We start from the raw sequence: 25,432 nt of genomic DNA on the forward strand, positions 1-25,432 counted from the left end.
GTGAACGAGCTGCCCCATATCCGTTTGTAAAACAATAAAAAATATAATTATATTATGTAAAACAACAACGGAAAAGATAGGAAAATTAACTATAAATAATGTTAACAAATTAAATAATAGCATTTAAATCATTAATAAATAAACACCTGGACCCAACTTTAAGACTGCTGCTTTGGTAATTGTCAAAGACCAGTATTCTCCCTTGTGCATCCCTACATATGCATACAATAAAAATCCTGTGTAAATTTGGGCTCACTTGGGACAGGTCATAGAAGTTGCAGAAGAACAATGTTAGAACAAACATCCTTGTTGCATTAATTTGTGTGCTTTCAGATGCATAATAAAGGCTTCAGTTATTTGAGTGAGAACATCTTTCTCAAAAACTATAACTTCGGGGTAGCCGTTTCTCACAAGGTTTTAACTATCAACAGCCAACAGCCAATTGCTCGTTACCAAGTAAATTTGTATGCTAACAATTATTCTGAGTAATTACCACAAACTCGCAAACTTTGCCCGTTTGGAATTGCATTTTGAACAGCTAAATAATAAAAATCTCGACGAAAACAACACCTGTTCCGACGGTAGGTCGGAACAGCTGATGATGTGAATACAACATGTATCTCTGGCTCTTTTTACACTTTCGTCCTGATTTTTATTATACAAGTTTAGGCTGTTTTGTCATGGAGACTCTGAGTGCGTCATGATCACACACTCAATAGTTGGGTGTGCTGTCACATCACACGTAGGCTTGGTTCCAATGCTGCGATTGTGGCATTATCGCATGAAATAGCGCCCTCTTAGATTTACAGCTCGTATAGCGAGTTGTTAGAGTGCGTGATATTTTTCGTGGCTGATGCATCTGAATAACCGCAATCTCAGACTTGAAAATAAGTCTACATCACACGTGGATCGTAATCACTTCCTCGACCCCGTGTTAAGAGTGTGTACATCCGTTGTCATTAACCACCACACGGACGTACGACGTATAAATACCATGCAGAGAGAAATGCGCGCATTACGGGCATGGCGCGCAGACTTCCGTAACATATTATGGCTGACACTTACTGACAGCTCATCGTGACCACAAACTTCCTCGCTTTATGAGAAAATTTCGACTGTTATATGTATGTATATATCGCTTAAATTTGTACAGTTTTATGTTTAGTGCTTTGTGTTCATAATGACCTGTGTTGTACATAAATATATGTGTGTTATGACGGTGTTTACGATCTGGAATCTTTCAACTTAAAACTCAGAGTGTGACTGTGAGAATTACCATTTTGTGCACGATGACTGACTGTTGTTGTGTGTGCTTTATATGGAATCTCAACTCCGGCCTGGCGGTCGTCGGGAGGAGGGTTACGTTATCGCAACTGGAAAAGTTTCCGTATGGCGCCACCACTTTTTCATTCGAAATAAAATAATATAGTATCTAATTTACCTGATTGATTTATCCCTTTTTGTAAAAATGAGTGAAAAAGTGGTGGCGCCATACGGAAAGTTATCCGAATTTTGTTCTTGAAGGGGTACAGCACTTTTCTTCTGAGAGGGAAGTCTCTATTAAAGGAAAATTTAAACTTGTTTAGATTCCAAAAATAATCCAGCCAACGAACTTTGCACTTGCATGCAAAGGGGGTAATATAACAATTAAAATTAATAAGGCGCAATTCCATCAAGATCATAGCGCACAGAAAGAAATTAATTTGGAAAAAGGTGAGTCTTAAGGACTTTACGAAAAGCAGAAAGAGTAGTGTAGTACATAGATTGGGTAACTTTCCGTATGGCGCCACCACTTTTTCACTCACTTTTACAAAAAGGGATATCTCATTGAGGTTAATTAAATACAATATTATTTCATATCGAATGAAAAAGTGGTGGCGCCATGCGGAAACTTTTCCCATAGATTCCCTAACGGCAGTTGAGTTGGGAGGTTGTTCCAAATCATTGGCCCAGCCACATTGAAAGCCTTTTGACCTAGAATTTTGTTTGCTCGGGGAACATTCAAGCGAGTGATGTCAAGTGTGGACCGAAGAAATCGTGGAGGAGTGTAATGTGACAGTTAAGTGGTAATATAATGAGGTGTAGTTTTGTTAAAGCATTTAAAAACGAGAAGAGCAATCTTAAAATGGATTCGTTCTCTAATTGGTAGCCAATGAAGTTCCCTAAGTGATGGGGTAATATATTCTTTGTTGCGGCAAAGGCACCACACAGGACAGTCAGCCGTTGAGAATACGTTATCTATGGACAACTTCCATGACACCATAGCCAAGAAATAAGAATCCATTTTTGAACTGGTAAAAAAAGATTAGACCCAGGCGCTAGATTCCTTTTTTCAAAATGTTGACATTATCGGTCATTTCGAAAAAAGGAATCTAGCGCCCCAGTCACTGGGTCTAGTAAAAGTCACCATCTAAAATGATGTGTTCAAACTTTGTTTTGGATAACTTTCCATAACTTTGACGCCACCACTTTTTAACTCGTATTTTACTAAAAGGGATATCTCATTGAGGTAAATTAGATACTATATTATTATTAGTGCTGGGCGAATAGTGAAATTTTGTTATTCGAATACCGCTGGCCAACTATTCGAAATTAACCGGATATTCGCATAGTTTTTTCGCCGCTAGAGGGCGTTATTATAAAAATGTTTAAAAAATAAAAATAAATTGCTGCTAGAGGGCGCTGTTCGTTTGTGAATGAGATCTTATGGGCGGATTGATATTAGTTTTAGACAGTGTCACTCGGTTCATTCATAAAAATGACGATTTGCTTTTTATTTGATCGTGATTGACTCTACGTGAAGGAAAACTTTTGTAATCTTTGAACAAAATACGTTGGAAATATCATTGTTCTAACTCTTCACGGAGGTGAGCATAGTTTAATACTTAATTTATGCTGTTTTATGCTGTCTTAATAGAAGTTTCATAAGGATTCAGACAAAACATTCATATCAGTTGTCGCCCGACGTCCGCGGATATTCGGATATTAAAGAATATTCGGTTACTTGGTTGTAATTACAGAACTATCCGGTTTATAAATAGCTATTCGCGCCCTATGCAGATATCCGGTTAAGAAAAAAAAGGCATTCGCGGTTACGGATAGGAAAACCTATTCGCCATTAACCGGATATTCAAATAATTTGCCCAGGCCTAATTATTATTATTTCATATCAGATGAAAAAGTGGTGGCGCCGTACGGTAACTTTTCCTTTATTTGTAGTTTCAATAGTTATGAAGAAAAAAACGCCGCTTTTTTCCCAACTGGATATATTTTTGCTGACCATACCTGTAAAAAATGCCAAGTATAAATTTATGTTTATTTACGTATTTCCTCATCAAAAAATCAACGAATGTTCTGCGCCCAAATAAGGACTAGAAATTCAAAAAAGCTGAACAATTCAGAATCTTTGCAAAGGACGCCCTCACTGTCAGTTTAACACAAAGTAAAAACGCAAATTTGTGCAAGCATATTCTGTAATTTTTTTGTTCTCAGTTTTACCATTCAAATTTGAAAAATACTATACAAAATCATTGAAATTTTGTTATTTCCTCTTTTTAGGTGAAGTTACAACTGCATGCCTGTATTTAACAACAGAGTCATTAATTTGTACATCATCGGAACATTATGGAACAAGAAAGAGAAATCGTCTTCTCCCTTTCTCCAGAGGAGACAAGTGAACTCAAGAATGGCGTGAACCTCATCAGTAGATCTGAGAAGGAGAAATTTGTCATCTACAAGGATCCCACTGCAGAGAATACTGTGGAGGAGCCGGCCACGTCGCACATGTACAAGGCGTGTCTGAACAAATGCAAACATCAAGGCGGGACGTTTATTAAAGATATTGAAGATGGGGATAACTGGTAAGTAGTCTTTGAGAATTGAATTTCATCTTTGTGTAATTTTTTTTTTTTGGGGGGGGGGGTGGTGTATTTATTTAATTTAAAAATAGCAATAAGGTAAGCTCAAGGAACATTCATTGGTTTCTATGATGAGGCCCATTAGATGTACTTTGAAATAAAAATACAAACAAATCAACAAAACACCAAACAATGTTTCATACTACCAACCTCTCCCCATTACTTGTTACCATGTAAGGTTTTATGCTAATAAATATTTTGAGTAATTACCAATAGTGTCCACTGCCTATAAAAAGGATTATTTACATATACAACAATTATGTTGTGACACCCAATTACTAAAGAATTTTGTGGTGTTACCATTAATTTCTCCGCAATGAAGTATTTTCTAAAACCATTCTTCAGGAGTGGTAGAGATAGACATTCCCCGATCACTTTCATTAAAGGAACACGTTGCCTTGGATCGGTCGAGTTGGTATTTGAAAAGCGTTTGTAACCATTTGTTATAAAATGCATATGATTAGAAAGATATTTTAAAAGTAGAATACAATGATCTATACAAATTTGCCTCGAAGTTGCGTGGTTGTCCTTTTACTTTGTGAACCAACACGGTCGGCCATTTATGGGAGTCAAACATTTGACTCCAATAAATGGCCGACGTGTTAGTCGACGAGGTAAAAGGAAACCCACGCAATTTCGAGTGATACTTGTGTGGATCATTATATCCTACTTTTAAAATATCTCTCTAATCATATGCATTTTATAACAAGCGGTTACAAACGCTTTTCAAAGACCAACTCGACCAATCCAAGGCAACGTGTTTCTTAAAAATCAAAAATCAATTTTTAATCTCGCCGCTGAAAATGTTGTGTCAACAATTTCCGGAACAAATAAGGACTTGTTGGATGGCATTGCGCATATAGTCAATACAGCATGCCATATGTCAGTGTTTAATCAACAGTTGAGTTTCACAACATTCGACTGGTCACATCCCCTGTTGCTGTGTCCAATAACAGATGCTTTGCTTCATGCAAGAATCAGCACCTGACTATATGCCTTCCTACCTGGGTGCCTCCATGTTTTAATACATTTCCCTTCATGTCTCGTCATTTGCGAGCCAACGAAGCGACAGCAGTATACGCTTTTGATCATGTAATTGAGTCTGTGTAAACGGAAGAAGAAAACAAAGACTATGCAGTATTCCCACTTGGTGTATTCCTATACATGCATTAAATAAAGAATCTGTGAAAATTTTGGGCTAAATTTGTCAAGTTGCACTCTTGCCTTATAGTTTGTACACTGTGGCGAATCTATAGTCGAGTGGAGATCCGTGTGACTCGTAAACAAAATCTACACTTTAACCAATAGAGTGATGTAACAGAAACGTTAACTCTTGTGTATTAACAGAACCTCTAAGAGATTCAAAAGTGGTAAGTAAATATAACCACACACAAAAACAATACAAATTTCCATTTCCAAGAAAGAGTGGACCATGTGGCAACCATCTAAAAATAACAGTTATTTTAACGAAAATACCACCATGTGGACTGGAAGGGACAGTAATTGCTGTGGTTTCCGCATAATAAACACAAATGATGCATTTTTCTAATCACTGCAAGGGAAGGGCCTCGAATTTATGAGTGCCGCGAAGGTAATGGCCTCTGTTGCCCCTGGGCCAAATTTCATAGAGCTGCCAAGCACACAAATTTGCTTAGCATGGAGTTTCTACCTATATAAAAACAGCGGGATTACCAACCAAATTTCCACATGATTTTCAGGGTAAGCAATCAACAGCTGAACATCAATAACAAGCAATTTACAACAAATGGAAATTTGGTTGGTAACCAAACAAGGAAGAAATTTCATGCTAAGCAAATTTTCGTGCTAAGCAGTTCCATGAAATTTGGCCCTGATCGACCTCTGGAGAAAGCATAATATAATAAGCATATAGCAGAGTGTTGAAATGTATCTCAACATATGCATAAAATAACTAACCTGTGAAAATTTGAGCGCAATCGGTCATCGAAGTTGCGAGATAATAATGAAAGAAAAACAACCCTTGCAACACGAAGTTGTGTGTGTTTAGATGGTTGATTTCGAGACCTCAAGTTCTAAACTTGAGGTCTCGAAATCAAATTCGTGGAAAATTACTTCTTTCTTGAAAACTATGGCACTTCAGAGGGAGCCGTTTCTCACAATGTTTTATACCATCAACCTCTCCCCATTACTCGTCACCAAGAAAGGTTTTATGCCAATAATTATTTTGAGTAATTACCAATAGCGTCCACTGCCTTTAAGTAATTGGCTGCGCCCAAAGAAAACTCATCCACAGAGTTACCGAGAAACATGTTAAAACCTTATACCCATTGATTTGTTTTAATGTTTTTCTAATAGCATTCTCCGCTGCACCAAGCATGGATGGAAACTGGATGCTAAGACGATGCGTTATGTGAATCCACCAGATAGCTTCAGTCAACAACAGCTTGGTAATGTGCACTGAAAGATTGCTATTCATTAACTTTGGTTCGCCTTTTAAACCAAAACTTATACAAACAGACAAGGATTGCATTTTGTTGTCAGTATGGACCGATGAACTCCGTGATGGAGTGTACATGTAATGTGATAGTAAAGTGAAAGTGCTGTTCAAGCCTTTAAAGGCACTGGACTTTATTGGTTATTACTCAAAAAAAGACTGTGAAAGGACACTAATTTGTACAACAAGGGTGTTTTTTCTTTCATCATTTTCTTGCAGGAGGAGGTAAACTTTCACCCAAGTAATAAAAGACTTCAGCTGAAGCCTTTTATTATTCATCTGAAAGCGCACAATATAATGCAACAAGAATGATTTTTCTTTCATAATTCTCTTGCAAGTTCTATGACAATAGCCAAACGTGTCCAGTGCCTTTGAAGACACTGGCCGCTATTGGTAATTATCAAAGACCAGTCTTCTAAATTGGTGTATCTCAACATACATGTATGAAAGAAAAAATACCCTTGTCACACGAAGTTGTGTGTTTTCAGATGCTTGATATCGAGACCTCCAATTCGAAATCTGAGGTCTCAAAATTAAATTTGTGGAAAATTACTTCTCTCTCAAAAAACTACGTCACTTCAGAGGGAGCCGTTTTTCACAATGTTTTACACTATCAACCTCTCCCCATTACTCGTTACCAAGTAAGGTTTTATGCTGATCATTACCAATAGTGTTACAAGAAGAGTGATGTGAGGTAATGTTCTCTCCAGGGTGTGGAACATATTAAACAAACTGCACTGGTTTGTAATCTTTGCACTTTGTCTAGACAATGCCTCCTGGATGTTAATATTTGCAAAGGGCTGGGTGAGCAAACAATTAGCGCTAGTAGTCTGCACATAGACCACGAGCTTTCAACAGCTGTAGTGCATCTCACCCAGTCAGTTTTTTAAGGTACTTTTTTTTATGAGTCATCAGAGTCACAAGAAAATTGGGGGGGGGGGAATTTCCTTTTAGAGCTTTGAAATATTCAGTTTTTGACTCGCCCAATACAGATGTCAAATGTGGACTGAAGAAATAGCTAGGTGTAGTGTAGTGTGACAGTAAATTGGAAATACATGTTTATGGAGGAGTAGTTTTGTTCAAGTCTTTTGTAAAGACAGTGGACACTATTGGTAGTTGTCAAAGACCAGTCTTCTCACTTGGTGTATCTCAACATATACATCAAATAACAAACCTGTGAAAATTTGAGCTCAATCGGTCGTCGAAGTTGCGAGAAAGTAATGAAAGAAAAAACACCCTTGTCACACGAAGTTGTGTGCTTTCAGATGCTTGATTTCGAGACCTCAAATTCTAAACTTGAGGTCTCAAAATCAAATTCGCAGAAAATTACTTCTTTCTCGAAAACTCTTTAACCTCAGAGGGAGCCGTTTCTCACATCGTTTTATACTATCAACCTCTCCCAATTATTCATTACAAAGTCGGGTTTTATGCTAATAATTATTTTGAGTAATTACCAATAGTGTCCACTGCCTTTAACCCATAAATGACCATTCATTTCTGTATGTTCATCACCCAACGCCCAGACATTGCTTATCTTGTGGAATTTTGCACTGCTATTTTCACCATATCAAACAAACTCCTTCAAGGGAGGAAGTTTTTCACCGTGACCCTCCATATACCATATTGTAATACAACAAGCATATTACTCTGGTTAGTGGGGAGGTGTGACTTGTGCGCACGCGCGTACTCCACGTTACTAGTCATTCTTCGCTTACACAGCTAGCGAAGAAATTCAGCGCTTGGAAATCTGTCAACATTGATATTTTCAATATTATCAAAGTAGTGCAAACCCTTTAAACATTTTTTTCATGAACATGCAAATCTGCACTCGGGTAAACTTTTTCAGCAAGTAATTGATGTATATGATTTGAACAGTCTAGTTGAGCGAGAGGTTGTCTTCAACCGATACCATCTCGGGAAACTCTGATGGTCGCCTTCCATGCATCCCAGTCCAGCATCAGCGTCCTAAGCTCAGTTGTTTCTTGTTGTGTTGTGATTCATTCAGTTCCTATCTAATCAACAAATATTGGCTTCCTACAAAGAATCATCTTCAAATTTGAGATCTTAATGTGTAAAGCATGCCATAAACGAGCCCCTGATTATATCACGGACGTGCTAAAATTGAGATCTCAACAAAGACATCTTTGTTTGTACATGCTCCCTTTTCGTTGTGCCAAGAACTTTCTATTCAACTTTTGCAGAGAGATTTTTTCCTGTACACATGGCCCCCCAATGTGTAATGAGCTTCCTGGGGTGGATTTAAAGAGTTAAGAAATACAAGCCTTATTTAGGACACTAGCCTTAAAGGCAGTGGACACTATTGGTAATTACTCAAAATATTTATCAGCATAAAACCTTACTTGGTAACGAGTAATAGGGACAGGTTGGTAGTATAAAACATTGTGAGAAACGGCTCCGTCTGAAGTGCCATAGTTTTCGAGAAAGAAGTAATTTTCCATGAATTTGATTTCGAGACCTCAAATTAACCATCTCAACGCACACTTGTCGTGTGACAAGGGTGTTTTTTCTTTCATTATTATCTCGCAAGTTCGATGACCGATTGAGCTCAAATTTTCACAGGTTTGTTGTTTAATGTATATTTTGAGATACACCAACTGTGAAGGCTAGTCTTTGACAATTACCAATAGTTTCCACTGTCTTTAAGTGTTTAACAACTCATAAAGAGTCCTAGGACTAGTCCTCTGTAAGAACTGACTTTGTACTGGAAATAGACCCCTGTACACAGCTAACTTATGTACCTCATTCAAGAAACTCCTTAAAGGCACTGGACACCATCGGTAATTGTCAAAGACCAGTCTTCTAGCTTGGTGTGTCTCAACATTATGCATAAAATAACAAACCTGTGAAAATTTGAACTCAATTGGTTGGTCGTCGAAGCTGCGAGAGAATATTAGAAGAAAACACACCCTACGCCCAAGTTGTGTGCTTTCAGAACTCAGCTGAGGTCTCGAAATCAATTCAAATATTTCAACGAGAAATTGCTTCTAAAGCTCAAAAACTACCTTACTTCAGAGGGAGTTGTTTCTCACAATTGTGTATACTATCAACAGCTCTCCAATGCTTGTTACCAAGTAAGTTTTTATGCTTACAATTATTTTGAGTAAATACCAATAGTGTCCAGTGCCTTTAAAGCTTACCCGTTCCAGCAGGTTTACTAACCATTCAACTGCGCCACAGCGCCTTGGAGCTTACTTTGGAATTGGGGCTCTATAAATGCCTTTTGATTGATTGATTGGTTGATTGATTGATTGATTGATTGATTGGTTGATTGATTGATAATTTTGTTTTGATACAGTCCCAGAGTATAATGAGGATGGTAGCCTGGACATCGTAGAGTTGAAGCCACCTCAGCCATGGGAGACGGATAAGAGAGATCCTATGCCACTAGAAGTAGGAGAAGTTCAGGTCAGTCAGTGAGAACAAATGCACTGAGAACAGCAACATTTAGTAAATTTAGTGTTTTAGGTTGTTATTTAGCCTTCAAGAAAGACTAACATTTAACATCTCATATATCGTTGCGGTACCCTCTGCCAAAACATAGGATTCGAACTGGCTCTAGCTACCGGGCAACCTCAGTAGTCTAGTTGGTAAGACACTGCTCTAGAATTACAAGGGTCTTGAATCTCACGCGAGTATTAAACATGCTTGTGATATTTGTTCACAGGACTCAAGAAAGTACTGAGTATACAGTGCTAATGCACATCGGTGTATGGGTAGAACACAAAAACAAGAAAGACTCTGTTTAGTTACGGCCAAAGCTGCAGGCCACAAGCCTTTTTTTATAACACATATTTTCAATAACAAAGCTTGAAGTGTTGTGCCATAAGCGAACAAGTCCTATAATTTCACCCCGCCTCTGGAACTCTCTGCCTCAACATCTTAAGGACACACATGACATCTCTCGATTCCAACATTCTCTCAAAACCCATCTCCTCAGATTAGCCTTTGCAGATATAGAGTGAAATTTTTCTTGTTCTTTGACCAGCGCCTTTGAACGTTCTACAGATTTAGTGCGCTTTAGAAATGCTGTATTATTATTATGTCTTAATGTTTTTAAAAGTTGTTTTCTATGACACATAAGTCTGTGAAGGAATTCACTATTGTTTATCAACACCCCTTGCAAAATTTCTGCCTTTTGATTGGTTTAGAACGAGTCACATGATAAGTCTTATTTTTAAGCTAAACCAACATTGTAGACACGCAGAAAACATTGTACTACACATGTAGCAAATGTACTATATATATGCCAACTGAAATGTTAGTGCACATGCGCTATGTGCAATTTACTTATTTTATAGGAAGGGTCTATTATTATTGACAAGCCTGTATGCTTCATTTTTGTTAGTCCAAGGGCACCACAAGGCATTTTCTCCATGGTAAAGGGCACCCTATGAGGAAATTGTAATACGGCAGAGCATTTCAAGGGCACCAAGGCAATGACTAAGAGGCAATCGCCTTTGTTGCCTTCATGAATTATCAGGCCTGTCGTCGTCGTCCTATGAGTCATGGCTGACCCTTTGTGACCCTGGTTACGATGGAGTTCCACTTCTGCCTATCCAGTGCAGATCGATATTGATAAGCCCGTGAGTTCTTTGATTCCATCTGTCCAACAAAGTTTTTGCTGGCCATGTGCGGGACCACCTGCAACACATCCTTGCACAATGATCTTTGCACAATGATCAGGCCAGTACTGAAGACTAAATCCAGGAATTTTTTTTTATTCTACTTCAGATTACGTACTTCACCCATGCATGCATTGAGATTAAACTCGGTGACCTGATCATGTTCACTGATCCATGGCTCATTGGCCCAGCCTTTGCACGGGGTTGGTGGCTGATGCATGAACCGCCAGCTGATTGGCTGGACAGGTTGGCCAAGGCCGACCTCATTTACATAAGTCATCTCCATTCCGACCATTTAAAGTAAGTAATCAGTAGGCTGTTTTGGGCCTTGCGTCCAGGCGTTTCCCGCTAGTTTATTCCTATTCTGTCTTCTGTCTGTAATTTGTGGAAATGTTTTAGTGGAAATAAGTGTTAATTGAATTGAATTGAACTTCAATGTCGTTTAAAGGGACACACCGGCTCATCGTTTACACAATTTAGGGGTGTAGAATCATAAATAATGTTTTTATAGATGGTTGCTGTAAAAAAAATCATCAAAATGTCACGTTATTAACGAAAAATGATTTTAAAAAAACCAAAGCGGTAAAAGGCCAGCGTATACGTGTTTCCAGCCGTTGCAACTGTCAAATCTTTGTGACATTGTCGCACGATGTTGTAAGTAGACTGGTGCTTTGTTTATAGCAACGTTTTACTATGACGCAGCATAAGGATCCAGTCTATCCATACAATCAGCACAAACGGATCAGGCAAATCCTTCGACGATGGAGGTAGACCTTCGTGCTTCGATGTACATCCAAAGATCGTCACGAAGAACACAAAGACTAACCCAGAATATGATGGGACAGGGACAAGTAAATAAAGCATTCCTGGCCCCAATAAACTAGGCAAACTACCGCATAGCCATGATGCAGTTTGGAATGTGATCGTGGCGTTATGTGCTCCCGACGTGCCAGGACCCAATTTCATAATGCCTTCATAGTGGCACAAAATTTGCCTAGCACAAAATAGTATTGCAAAGCTGAAACTGATTACCAGCCAAATTTTAATTAAATTTGAAAACTTTTGGCTGGTGCCTGACTAATTTTTTAAACAGTAAAGAAAATTTGTAAGCAGTATTTTCTGCTAAACAGATGAAACTGATCAATGGGCCCTGTTCACAGTGAAATATTTTTTATCTCGGTGGGGGGGGGGGGGGGGAGAGAGTGCATCTTGAGGGATTCAAAAGCGTCCTTGTGAGAATGTATTTTAAAACGTAAGCGTAGCTGCAAATCTTGAAGCGTAAGCCTAGCTTGACTCTGGATTAGAAGCGTACCTTTTGATTATAACGTAACTGGAACCTAAACATATCTTGGATTGTATAAGCGTAGCTGAGTAGCTGCGTAGCTTGTAACGTAACCATTTCTTTTGGAACGTAACCATATTTTTTGGAACATTAGCATATCTTGGTACGTAAGCGTAGCTGGGTATTTTGGAACGTAAACGTAGCTGCGTATGAAACGTAAGCCTAGCTTGACTCGAGATTGAAAGCGTACCTTTTGATTATAGCGTAACTGGAACCTAATTGTATCTTGGATTAAGCGTAGCTGAGAAGCTGTGCAGCTTTGTGAATTTTTTTGTTATCAATATTTTTGTTTCAACCTTTTACAAAATTCTTATTCACCTGTCCTTTTTTACAATCGGGGCTCCGTTTTTTGTTATCCTTTTTTCTTCTTTGTAAAACATTTTTTAAGCTACTCACACAAACACTGTCAATATAACAAAATGCGGTATTCCTACGTCTTGACATAGTCAATCTTTTTTAATTACCTGAAAACTCATAACAAAAAGAAACTAGGAGCCATGAAACAAAACAGAGCATGATGCGATCATAAGAAATAACGGAATCGACACGAGGTGTACCGACTGACAAATCCACGATGACAAACATGCACTTTGATGTCTGGCTCCCAACCCCTCCCAAGCTAACGGCGAGACCCGCACGCTTGGAGTTCATAGCACCTTGGATTACACCTCCAGCCCCCCCACGAGACACGGCATGCACGGTATGGTATAATGCCCCGAGGCTTACGTTCTGATTGCTCCACGTTGTGGGGCCATATAACAAGCTTCCGTTACACGGACTCTTTGAGTGCGAATCTCACGTTAGATTTTCACCATTATTTACACTTTGTAGAGATAATTTGAATACATGATCTTTTTCATCAATTATTCGTTAATAGTTTTGTAAAAAAAAGATTTGAATTTGGTTAAGTAAGTTACTTTTAGACGGCTGGAAGTAAAACTAGCCCGGAAGGTCACGTGATTGATTGTACCACTTTTTGGTTAGAACAATCACGCGACCTGCGTTTTTGTACCCAAACCCTTTAACCGATCCTTTTCTTTAACCACCTCCAGCTACCCAACTCTTGAGCTGTTATCACAACGCAATCCTGACATTCCGATCTACGTTGGCGATACCTCAATGCCCGTCTTTGTCAGACTCGAGCAGAGTGGGGTCAAACTCAATAACATCCATATCAAGAAATTTGGCAAATGGATCGAGGTAAACATGCTCAATAATATCTCATTGCTTTTGAACTGTCTGACTATTTTGAATGTGTGGTTTTGAATGATAGATACACTATGCTAGCCTGCAGTGTTTTCTTGTGGTGAATGCATCCTACACAGTACACAGTCAACCCTCCTACTGTCTGACCATTCAATATCACCCACTTTGGTTTTGAATGATAGATACACTATGCCAGCCTGCAGTATGTTTTCTTGTGGTGAATGCATCCTACACAGTAGACAGTCAACCCTCCTACTGTCTGACCATTCAATATCACCCACTTTGGTTTTGAATGACAGATACACTATGCCAGCCTGCAGTATGTTTTCTTTAGGTGAATGCTGCTGCATGCATCCTACACAGTACACAGTCAACCCTCCTACTGTCTGACCATTCAATATCACCCCTGTGTTGGTTTGAATGATAGATAGATTATGATATCATGTAGGTGAATACATCCTCCACAGTGCACTCTTACTATCTGACCATTCAATATAATCCACTTTGTTTTCCCAATTGTTCCACCACACACAAGTCATGTAGTTCCACTTTTATTCCATACTACTCTTCTCAAAATATAACATATAATACAAAATATTACATAGATAAGCAAAATATGTAAGCACAGAAGAGTGAGGGAAAGAGTTGTTTTATGTATACCAAAATAAAGAGAGTGTGAGGTTGTCGGATAATACCATATCTTGTAGAAGACAGCCCAGACATACAAACTACAGACATAGAGACAAGACATACAGGTGTGACCCTTGGAATGAGTACGGGCAGAGACGGCAAGTGTGCTAGCAGTAGCTCTTTAGTTTTATTTACAATCGGTCAAAACGGTGAATCTGTTGGGTGAAGACACAGAAAAAACGTCAGTATCAGTCTTCGGCCCAAACAGAATTATCTTAACCGGGGAGTGGCTTTAATTCGTGGAATGGAAGGAATATTATCGCTCGGTAAAATTTGGACTGTTCCATTCCACTCTGAGCCACTCAATATTTGTATACTATCAACCTCTCCCCATTACTCGTCACCAAGTAATGCTTTATGCTAATAATTATTTTGAGTAATTGCCAAAAGTGTCCACTGCCTTTAAAGCCATTGTACACTTTCGGAACAGAACAAAAAATAAAAGTTCACAGATTTACAACTAACTTACAGGGTTTACAGAAGGTAATGGTGAAAGACTTTTCTTGAAATATTATTTCATGAAATGCTTTACTTTTTTTGGGAAAACGTTAAAACAATATTCAATTCTCGATATCGAGAAATACAGATTTATTTTAAACACATGTCATGACACAGAGAAACGTGCGGAAACAAGGGTGGGTTTTCCCGTTATTTTCTCCAGACTCCGATGACCAATTGAGCCTAAATTTTCACCGGTTTGTTATTTTATATATATGTTGTGATACACGAAGTGTTGGCCTTTGGACAATACTGTTTACCGAAAGTGTCCAATGGTTTAAGCCAAGGCTGGTAGAAGACAAACATATAATGAAAAACAAAACCAAAAACAGACTGGGTTTATAAACTTTCTAGCAAATAAAAATCCATTAACTTCCTTGTATTTTGTTTGTAGATTAATAAAGATACACGATTCATGATCATGATGGATGGTGTGCATCCTGATATGGACACATGCGCTCTTATAGATTACAAAGGTTTGTATCAATTTCATTTTCATTCAAAAGCTTGTGTAAGTCAATACGATCAGGAAATGGAATGTATCAAACACACAAATTTTACAAGAAAACTGAAAACTGATATTCAGGCAAGTACTGAGTTTACAGTGTTATCACACATCGGTGTATATTGGTTAAAAACAAAAAGTCAATATTGTTAATTCATGATGCAAATTTAACAAATTGTTTGCCGTATCCCCTGCTAAACATAGGATTCGAACTGCCTCTAGCCAGCGGAGAATCTCGGTGGTCTAGTTGGTATGACACTGCTCTAGATTTTCAAAGTTCTTGGGTTCGAATCCCACCCGAGAAATATGCCTGTGATTTTGTTCACAGAACTCGGGTAAGTACTGAGTATACATTACTAACACACGTTGGTGTATATGGGTAAAAAAAACAAAATTAATATTCTTTATCCCCGATGTAAATTAAACATCAATTAAAAACTGATATTGTGGAGAAAATTTGATGGAAACGTGTAGCAGAGCATTCGACCATTTTGTTTGCCACTAGAATAGAAGACAGCTCCCGTCTAAGTATCTTTAAAGGGTTTGGCTACTTTTTGTAGGACACAAAACACAAATGTCCCAAGATTTACATGAGACTTACCCGTTTAATTTTTTTTGAACAATTCATGAAAATAATGTTTGTCTCAGTGAGACACAATTATTTTTGCATGTTCAATGGATTTACTTGACTCTCCTGAAAACATTGCTTGCTCTTTGGCTTTGTAATAAATTTTGGTATTTCCAAGCATCAAACGGAGCCTGGAATAGGAGTCTAAGCCAAAGTTTGAAAACACCCCTCGCTAACTCTGTGGTTTCTTCCTACCAGGTCATCTTATCCTAGACACGGTGGACTGTACCAATCCGAATGGGGGTCGACTGCCCATCGGAGTAGACATGATGCTGAGTGATTTTGCTGGTGGGGCTTCTGGTTTCCCAATGACTTTCTCTGGTGGCAAGTACACAGGTATGAAGGTATTCAAATAATTCATTATGTGTCATGGCTGAGCAGATAAGAGCGCTGGAATCAAGCTCTGGTGTTTGTGATCAGCAGAGTGTGGGTTCAAGTCCCGGTCGTGAGACTTGTGTTCTCAAGCAAGACACTTAACCATTATTGCTGTGCCCTTCGGATGGGACGCAAAGCCGTTGGTCCCGTGTGGTGTAATGCACGTAAAAGAATCCAGTGCACTTGTCATAAAGAAAAAGATCTGAGCGTACTGATGGAAACGTTGAGTCGTTAACCACAAGTTCTTTTCAGAACCAACACTACTCATAAGAGATATTTACATGGTGTTACTGCAAACTGCTCTTAGTTATCCTTACACCATGCAAAGTTTCAAATCCTACTTGGCTTTTGATGAGGATAACCTTAAGTTTTTTTTTTTTCCAAACCTCGGCTGAGATTCCAGCTCCAGGTAAAGGGTCCAGTTTGATGTTGAAGCAGTGTGCAAAATGTACACTGCTTTAGTATTGATGATCGGAGCCCATGACAGAATCCTGGATGCCACGCCGTGGTTTGGAAAACGCCCTAGGAAAGCAAATTTTCAATTTCAATTCAATTTTTGGTTCATCACAAAGCAAAAAGTAAAAGACTAAAGATATTTGGTCTTTGTTTTTTCTCGACAGAGGAGTGGAAGGCGGAGTTTGTGAAGCGCGAACGGCGTAAGCTTCTCTACTATAAGATGCAGCAGGTGCGGGATGTGGCTCCTACTGTCTATTGCCCATTTGCTGGTTACTTTGTGGAAGCTCACCCATCTGATCAGTAAGTTGATCTTCATCAAGTGATTAATTGAATATCAATCAATCAATTTATGTTTTTGTAAAATTTTTGATGAATAAAGTGTTGTTTTGACAAAAAAATTCAATCAATTAATCAATCAGTTAATCAATCATTTAATTAGTCAATCAATCAATTGATCAGTCAATAAATTATTCATTCAGTCAATCAAACAATTAATCAACCAGTTAACCAATCAGTCAGTCAATCAATCAATAAATCAATAAATCGTGACTTGTTTTGGCTGAGTTGACTAGTTTACAGGACCTAAGCTCTGGTGTTATCAGCAGCAGTTTTGGGGGGTTTGATACCCTGTTATGAAATGTGTGTCCTTTAGCAAGGCACTTAATGGCAGTGGACACTATTGGTATTTACTCAAAATAATTATTAGCATAAAACCTTGCTTGGTAACGAGTAATGGAGAGAGGTTGATGGTGTAAAACATTGTGAGAAACGGCCCTTTCTGAAGTAGCGTAGTTTTGAGAAAGGCGTAATTTTCCACGAATTTGATTTCGAGACCTCAGAATTAGATTGTGAGGTCCCGAAATCAAACATCTGAACGTACATAACTTCGTGTGACAAGGTTTTTTTTTTTTTCTTCCATTATTATCTCGTAACTTTGAGGACCAATTCAGTTTAAATTTTCAAAGGCTTGTTATTTTGTGCATATGTTGAGATACACCAAGTGAGAAGACTGGTCTTTTGACAAATAAGATGCCAGATGCCTTAAACCATATTTGTAAACAGTTGTGCTATTCTACCAACCTGGTTCTTAAAGTACATAGAGTATCTTTTAGTCTTGTTTTGGGTTGTATGTAAAAGAAACTTACAAAGATACAGTGGCACGAAAATCAAGTTCCAAGCAATGTTTCCGATTTCAGCTACATCAGATCAACAAACACAAAGAATGATCCCGATGCACTGAATGCTCTCATCAACAAGTACTCGCCAAACATAAAGACGTGGAGCCCAAGTCCTGGTGCGGTGTTAGACCTTCAGAAGGCGATACAAGGAGACCGGTGAGCCCATTTAGGGATGTGATTTCTCTTCTTTTTATTAACCAGAAATCAGTTTTTGTTTAACCCCCTTATAATAAATAAGAATTATTGGGGGGATATGACATTTCATTCAAGGGATGTTTTGTACTATCATCATCATTAGACCGTGTAAGTTTTATGTAAATCTGTGATCTTCACGATTTTTGTTTATTACCAATTCCGTAATGTTCCTTTAAGCAGCTTTATGAAATAGGGCCCTGTTATGTTGACCAGTGATTTGTAAAACACATACTTTTGTCCCTTTCTTTTGAACTTTTTAAATTTATTTTATAGCATGAGCAATTACCATGATTGCCTCTTTTTGGGAATACCAGCCCCCCTTTACAGGACTGAATTATGTTATTCTTGTATTGTATCAAATTTTATTCCCCAAAACGGAACAAACCCATACCCTGGGGAAGAGTTACAACAATAACCAAATTTAAACTTGTATTACAACAAAGGAGGAGAGGTTAGCAAGAACAAATATCAAGTTATGTTTGTGTTTCCTTTAACTTAAAAGCAGAGAATATTATGTACTTTGCAACACAATTCATAATGGTTTTTTTCCTGAGGAAATAAATTTGTCATTCTCAGATAAGATACTAAAATCTGTGTAACTTTGACCAATGGTATCATACAATTTCTTTCTTGATACAGTAAATATTGGGCAACAACAAATGAAATGATTATTACAAATTATTATTTCCTGTTTTCAGAGATTTCATCACAGATCCACCAAGGGGCACACAGAAATTCAAAGATAGGTGAGTCATTCCGACCTTTCGTTCAAAATGGAGTCAAAGATTTTGAAATATCAATTAACACTCGACCTGAAAATTTCTTGAGGAAATTTTTTGAAACTCCTAGGAACTTTGCAACCTAAGTTTGATGATTGATTCATTTGTTGATTGGTTCATTAAATTGCTTAACGAATCAAGCTTTCATAAGAATGGTATTGCTTAGTGTATATGCCAAGACAGTTTGTTTACCAATGCGGCACTAAATTCATTGGGCTCTTTATAAACTAGATTTTGGCGAGTTATTGGGATCAAGAGATTGGGATTTAGAGGGATTAATGTAGTTAGTCCTTGGCGTGGTGGTGGTGAGGAATATTGGGAAGTCGAGGTGAGAGATCTCATTGATGTAACTTGGAGTTTCCCCAGTCAAGGTTTTAGGGCAACGCCACAGCAGGCATTTACAGGCAACCAGTTCCAGGCGATCTCCAAGAAGAGAACCAATTCATTTTTGAATGTTCAAATATTATTCTGGGGGATCGTAAGACATTGTTTGGAAAATACTCATGTGCTATCAAACTGGTCCTGCAGCATGCATGCGCTGCAGTTGGTTTCTATCAAATTGCCTGCTGAAGTTGCCTCGAGTTACAAGGCCATTTCAATTCGTTTCCACTTGGCATAGCTCCAAGGCCCTTACAATGGGTTTCCACTACGCATAGCTCCAAGGCCCTTACAATGCGTTTCCACTACGCATAGCTCCAAGGCCCTTACAATGCGTTTCCACTACGCATAGCTCCAAGGCCCTTACAATGGGTTTCCACTACGCATAGCTCCAAGGCCCTTACAATGCGTTTCCACTACGCATAGCTCCAAGGCCCTTACAATGCGTTTCCACTACGCATAGCTCCAAGGCCCTTACAATGCGTTTCCACTACGCATAGCTCCAAGGCCCTTACAATGCGTTTCCACTACGCATAGCTCCAAGGCCCTTACAATGGGTTTCCACTACGCATAGCTCCAATTTTGTTTTCTTGTGCATTTCCACAACTCTAATACTGCTGATGCGTACAGGCATCAACTCCGCTCATCAGCTGAGCTGACTTGGCTTTTTGTTCCCAGAACTAGAAGGAAGGCTGGGGAAAGCTCATTCACCATGGCTGCCCCGCGTCTGTGGAATGAGCTCCCTGCAGGTCTATAAGGAAGGCTGGGGATAGCTCATTCACCATGGCTGCCCGGCATCTGGGAATGAGCTTCCTGCAGGTCTAGAAGAAAGGCTGGGGATAGCTCATTCACCATGGCTGCCTCGCGTCTATGGAATGAGCTTCCTGCAGGTCTATAAGGAAGGCTGGGGATAGCTCATTCACCATGGCTGCCCCGCGTCTGTGGAATGAGCTTCCTTCCGGTCTAGAAGGAAGGCTGGGGATAGCCCATTCGCCACGGCTGCCCCCCGTCTGTGGAATGAGCTTCCTGCAGGTCTATAAGGAAGGCTGGGGATAGCTCATTCACCATGGCTGCCCCGCGTCTGTGGAATGAGCTTCCTGCCGGTCTAGAAGGAAGGCTGGGGATAGCTCATTCACCATGGCTGCCCCGCGTCTGTGGAATGAGCTTCCTGCAGGTCTAGAAGGAAGGCTGCGGAAAGCCCATTTGCCATGGCTGCCCCGCATCTGTGGAATGAGCTTCCTGCTGGTCTAGAAAGAAGGCTGGGAATAGCTCATTCACCATGGCTGCCCCGCGTCTGTGGAATGAGCTTCCTGCAGGTCTGGAAGGAAGGCTGGGGATAGCCCATTCGCCATGGCTGCCCCGCGTCTGTGGAATGAGCTTCCTGCAGGTCTAGAAGGAAGGCTGGGGATAGCTCATTCGCCATGGCTGCCCCCCGTCTGTGGAATGAGCTTCCTGCCGGTCTATAAAGAATGCTGGGGATAGCTGATTCGCACAGGCTGCCCTGCTTCTGTGGAATGAGGTTCCTGCAGGTCTAGAAGGAAGGCTGGGTATAGCTGATTCGCCATGGCTGCCCCTCGTCTGTGGAATGAGCTTCCTGCCGGTCTATAAAGAAGGCTGGGGATAGCTCATTCGCCAAGGCTGCCCTGCGTCTGAGAGAAGCAATCTCGTGTCCTGTATTCAAAAGTCTCCTGAAGACATTTCTAGTCCACAGCCAATCCTAATTCGTTTGTTTTGCTTTTGTCCCAGTCTCTAGACAAGCGCTCTGTTCTTAGTAGTAGGCGTCCGTCTGTCAATACTGACGATGGACTGCGCCCGGGGGGTTGTCCTCTCTCTTGCAGCTGCGGCTGTGGCTGAGAAGTTCTACGTTTAGCACTTTATAAATGCTCCATGTTATTATTATGTATTATTATTACTTGTAGCTGGGATTTTGAAAAATATGTGAATGCGATCAACAAGAACATCGAAGAAGAGATCTTTTCCTACCCAGAGTGGATTCAATTCTACTACAAATGGACTGGCTTCAAGAATTACAACCTGGTCATTAGAGTAAGTGAAACTTTCTTTTTGCCGATTAGTGAAAGTGAAAGTTGTGGTGTTCCCAAAAGAAGGGCGTATTATAATAATAACAATAATAATTATAATAATTTGGGGGGCTAATCGTCCTTACTCGCAGCTAAGAGCTGAATTGCGAAGGACGCGGCTACAACTTGTTCGAGAAGCAGGCATGCAAGGGCACATTCAGCTGCCAGCCACATCAACCCATTATGACCACGGAGCACAGCCAAGATCGAAAGTGTTTGATTTTTTCCTGAGGGAGGAAAATCGGATAGTCTGGAAAACCCTCGTGGCACAGCAGAGAACCAACGCACAACTCAACTCACGTACATATGGCCCCGACCAGGAATCAAACCGGGGTCACCTTGGTGAGAGGCGAGCGCTTTTACGCACAAGCCAACCGTGCCACCCTATTCTAGGTCCCCAAAGTATGTTTTTCTAGTAACATATCTCTCACACAGTCTCCTGACAATGACTAGAGCAGGCTATTCAAAACGTTGAGACGAGTTAAGAGCCTACTTGAATAACGAGAAGTCCTCGATTCCAGCGAAAGAAGTGGTCCCGGCCAATTTTCCTACCTACCGCGTGGGTAGTAGTTTTAAGAAGTCTCCCGAAGTCCGAAAATCTATTTTGTGATAGTAGAATATAATACAGCAAAATAGCTTCTCAGAAGAACAAAATCTACCCAGCCAACACAGTAATAGAAGGTTGTAAGCGAAAGAGTTGCTTGTGACAACAAAAGTGGCATACTGTTAGACTTATGTTGCTATACAATTACCCCATTCTCGTCCCCAGGGGTGATCGTTCTCGCTGCACCATTTTTCCCCAGCATGCGTTGCTCGATCATAATCCCTGGAATTTGTTCATTAAAATGTGCTAGAATCTAGCACATTTTAATAAGCACTTGTAATCAATCAATTCTCTGCGCACCTGCATCTCTTTCATCTTAAAGAATAAAAAAATATGTTCTTGCCATAAAAAACGCGGGCATGATCAACATGGAAATAGCTTAAAACTACGCTCGCGCGCACTATACATCTAATGCATAACCAATTTAATGAGCCAATCAGCGTTGTTTCTCAGTACAGCCCTTCCCGGAGTAAGTGAGGAGAGATATCGATATGGCGCGCTGCCCATGGTAGCGCAACTGGAATTACCCCCAGATCTTTATGGTCTCTAAGGGGTTACCCATTATTGCATCGCCCTTTGAATGGCTGATTTTTGTTTAAAGGGAAGGTACACGTTTGGTAATTACTCAAAACAAATATCAACTTAAAAACTGACTTGGTAGCGAGCATTAGAGAGCTGTTGATAGTATAAAAACATTGTAGGAAACGACTCCCTCTGAAGTATCGTAGTTTTTGAGAAAGAGGTAATTTCTCACTAAAATATTAAAAGACTTCTAGCTAGTCTTTTATTCCTATCTGAAAGCACACAAATTCTTCCAACGAGGGTGTTTTTTCTTTTTCATCATTTTCTTGCAACTGCGATGACCAATTGAGCCCAAATTTTCACAGGCTTGTTATTTTATGCTTATGATGGGATACACCAAGTTGAGAACACTGGTCTTTGACAATCACCAAATGTGTACAGTGCCTTTAACCTCCATTTGCTTATCTAGATGGTGGAGAGAGACGATGATTTCTGCCCTGTAGTTGGTGGCTATGACTTCATGGTTGATTTCGTTGGAGAGGAGCCAACATTCCCTACAGAGCGTCCAGCGAGGGAACACAGCTACCTTGAGGTGAGGTCAAGGGTCATTTATCTCTAATCATTCATGTTTGATCTTCCCATTCTCTTAGAGCTTTCTATAACACCCCTTGCAAGTATTCTGCTTGCTCATTGGTTTAGAGCGCGTCACATGACATGTCTTAGTTTTGCTAGACGATGGCCGTGTGATAGTGCGTCGGTTTGCCATGCGCTAGTGCGTCGGTTTGCCATGCGCTAGTCCGAAGACTAGCACACGGCGTGCAGTACCCAGATGTCCGTTGCGTGTACGAGGATGATAAATTAATAGTCTGTAACCATTTCGGATTGCATGACACTACATACATGCAGCACAGTAAAAGTGTTTGCAATCTGTATTCGCGTCGACCGTGGATTGTAGCATTCAGGTCTGTAACTTCATAATAATAGTACAGTATTTAGAAATGTTTGGGGTGTTATAAAAGAAATATTGACTGCTTTTACTCGTGCAATGGTTAAAAACTATGACTCCCTCGGTGATCCCAGGAGCGTTCTATTTTCCCTCGGCTTCGCCTCGGGAAAATAGAACGCTCCGGGGATCACCTCGGGAATCATAGTTTTAACCATAGCACTCGAAGCAGTCAATATTTGTATACTATTGCAACGTCATAGCCCAATTCTTTTGGAAAATACAACATTTGTCCAACCTAGGTCTGTAGCCAGGCTTTTCTACAGATATTTTCAATGTAAATGTGCCACCTGAGTGTCCGACCTGGTGCCTCCTATCGGGAAGTTTGAGTGCAAAACCAGACATTCTACTTCTAGTAATAATAATATAGGTTTTCTCGGTCAAATTCAACAAATGAGCAGTCAATTTCATGTACATGCGTTCGAATTAAAGCTGTTTTGCCACTCCAGTTGTTACTGCATTTCAAATCCAGAATTCGGCCATTCAACTTCGTTTTGAGTCAAGTCAAATTCCTTAAGCACTCTGTTCAATTCAGCATTCTTTTTCGTGACACACACGCCTCAAGAAGCATCTGCGAATTTGAATGCTGCTTTGATGAGTGCTAAATTAAAAGATTATTTTGTTAAATCGAATGACACAACATTACATTTTGACTAATCATAAAACGAAAGCGAATGAACTTTTTCAGTAGCATTGACATTCGCACGAAATAGAATAGCTTGGTGGTTAAATTGGCTGTTCATTTGCCGAATATGACCAAAAAATCTATATTAACCATTTTTTTATACAGCGCTTTTCACACCCAAAGGGCCTTGATTCAATCCTTAAACCATCTCAACTCTCTGGGGAGTATACAGCCGGTGCAACAAATATGTGCTACTCGGCTAAATCAATCACAAGAACCATCTCTGCCCTCATATAGGTACCCATTTACCCCTGGGTGGAGAGAAGCAAATATAGTTAAGTGTCTTGCTCAGGGACACAAGTGTCACAACCGGGATTCGAACCCACACTCTGCTGAAAAGAAACAGCAGAGCTTGAGTTTGGTGTTCTTATCCGCTCTGCCACGACACCCATTGATTTGCTGAGTTGTTGAACAAGGAACCATTCCGACAGCTTTATTCCATGTCCTGCATCCCTTTGGAACTCTTTGCCTGGTGCATGTTTCCCTTCAGCCTACAACCTAGACTGTTTTAAGAGGAATATCAATTCATACATTTAGCTCCCCTGAGATGTTTTCCACATTTTATATTTTTTCTCGTGGGCCCTTACCAAGAGTGGCTTTTGGCCTTGCTCGGGGCAAACCTGCATAACAAATTTTGAAAAAAGCCCTGCAGTTTCTGCTCTATATTAAAATCCGTATGTGGTTTCAGCAACTTATTCATTTTTTTGGTTTCCTTTGTAGATGGAGAATCGCATCGGTGTGCATCGAGAGACAGTTAGACAGGGGCTCTTCTGGGATGATCTCTACATTGGATTTAACAATAGGATCTCCAGGGAACCAGACACATTCCATTATTTGTAAGTTTCTCTTTGGAACATTTTGATACCTGCAGCTGATTTCACGAAACGCTAGGATTAATCCTATCTCGAGTTAGGACGAGTAACCCGTCCTAACTTAGGATGAGTTCAATGCTTCCTACAAATTTTGATACGGAACTGAACCCGTCCTAAGTCATAAGATTAGTTGTAAGTTAGGAAGAGTTTGGTGAAATCGACGGCTGGGCCCTAAGCACAACAAGTAGTGAAACTAACAAAATTATGCATACCAGGTTACCAGCCAAAATAACTTGTGCAATGTCTGACTGGGTATCCTGCTCATTTTTGCTAAGGCGTTACTTCTGCTTAAGCAGGGCTGTTGGTTGTGACTTTGCCTCCAGCTAAGGTTCTGTTTGCTTGTCTGTTCGAAGCCCTGCACCAAAAGTTCACAAATATCGTCACCGACGGCAGAAACTGACA

The 25,432-nt window shown here is 39.9% G+C and overlaps 1 protein-coding gene across 3 annotated transcripts in view; it reads left to right on the forward strand.

Moving 5' to 3' along the window:
• The first annotated feature begins 448 nt into the window (after positions 1 to 448).
• LOC117299994 (cytidine monophosphate-N-acetylneuraminic acid hydroxylase) overlaps positions 449 to 25,432 on the forward strand; it is a 30,692-nt gene continuing 5,708 nt past the window's right edge. Inside the window, exons 1-14 of one of the 3 annotated variants that reach the window (XM_033783635.1) lie at positions 449 to 1,124; positions 3,559 to 3,860; positions 6,252 to 6,343; positions 9,707 to 9,816; positions 11,143 to 11,333; positions 13,428 to 13,575; positions 15,164 to 15,245; positions 16,101 to 16,238; positions 16,898 to 17,033; positions 17,930 to 18,067; positions 18,805 to 18,852; positions 21,183 to 21,309; positions 22,940 to 23,062; positions 24,879 to 24,994. In XM_033783635.1, the coding sequence (XP_033639526.1) occupies positions 3,625 to 3,860; positions 6,252 to 6,343; positions 9,707 to 9,816; positions 11,143 to 11,333; positions 13,428 to 13,575; positions 15,164 to 15,245; positions 16,101 to 16,238; positions 16,898 to 17,033; positions 17,930 to 18,067; positions 18,805 to 18,852; positions 21,183 to 21,309; positions 22,940 to 23,062; positions 24,879 to 24,994 (1,685 nt within the window). In that variant the 5' untranslated portion in view covers positions 449 to 1,124; positions 3,559 to 3,624. Of the gene's footprint in view, positions 1,125 to 1,905; positions 2,067 to 3,558; positions 3,861 to 6,251; positions 6,344 to 9,706; positions 9,817 to 11,142; positions 11,334 to 13,427; positions 13,576 to 15,163; positions 15,246 to 16,100; positions 16,239 to 16,897; positions 17,034 to 17,929; positions 18,068 to 18,804; positions 18,853 to 21,182; positions 21,310 to 22,939; positions 23,063 to 24,878; positions 24,995 to 25,432 lie in introns of those variants that run through there. The other 2 variants (XM_033783633.1, XM_033783634.1) reach the window with 2 other exon arrangements.

This window comes from Asterias rubens, chromosome 15 (genome assembly GCF_902459465.1).
Source record: "Asterias rubens chromosome 15, eAstRub1.3, whole genome shotgun sequence".
NCBI classification, from domain to species: Eukaryota; Metazoa; Echinodermata; class Asteroidea; order Forcipulatida; family Asteriidae; genus Asterias; species Asterias rubens.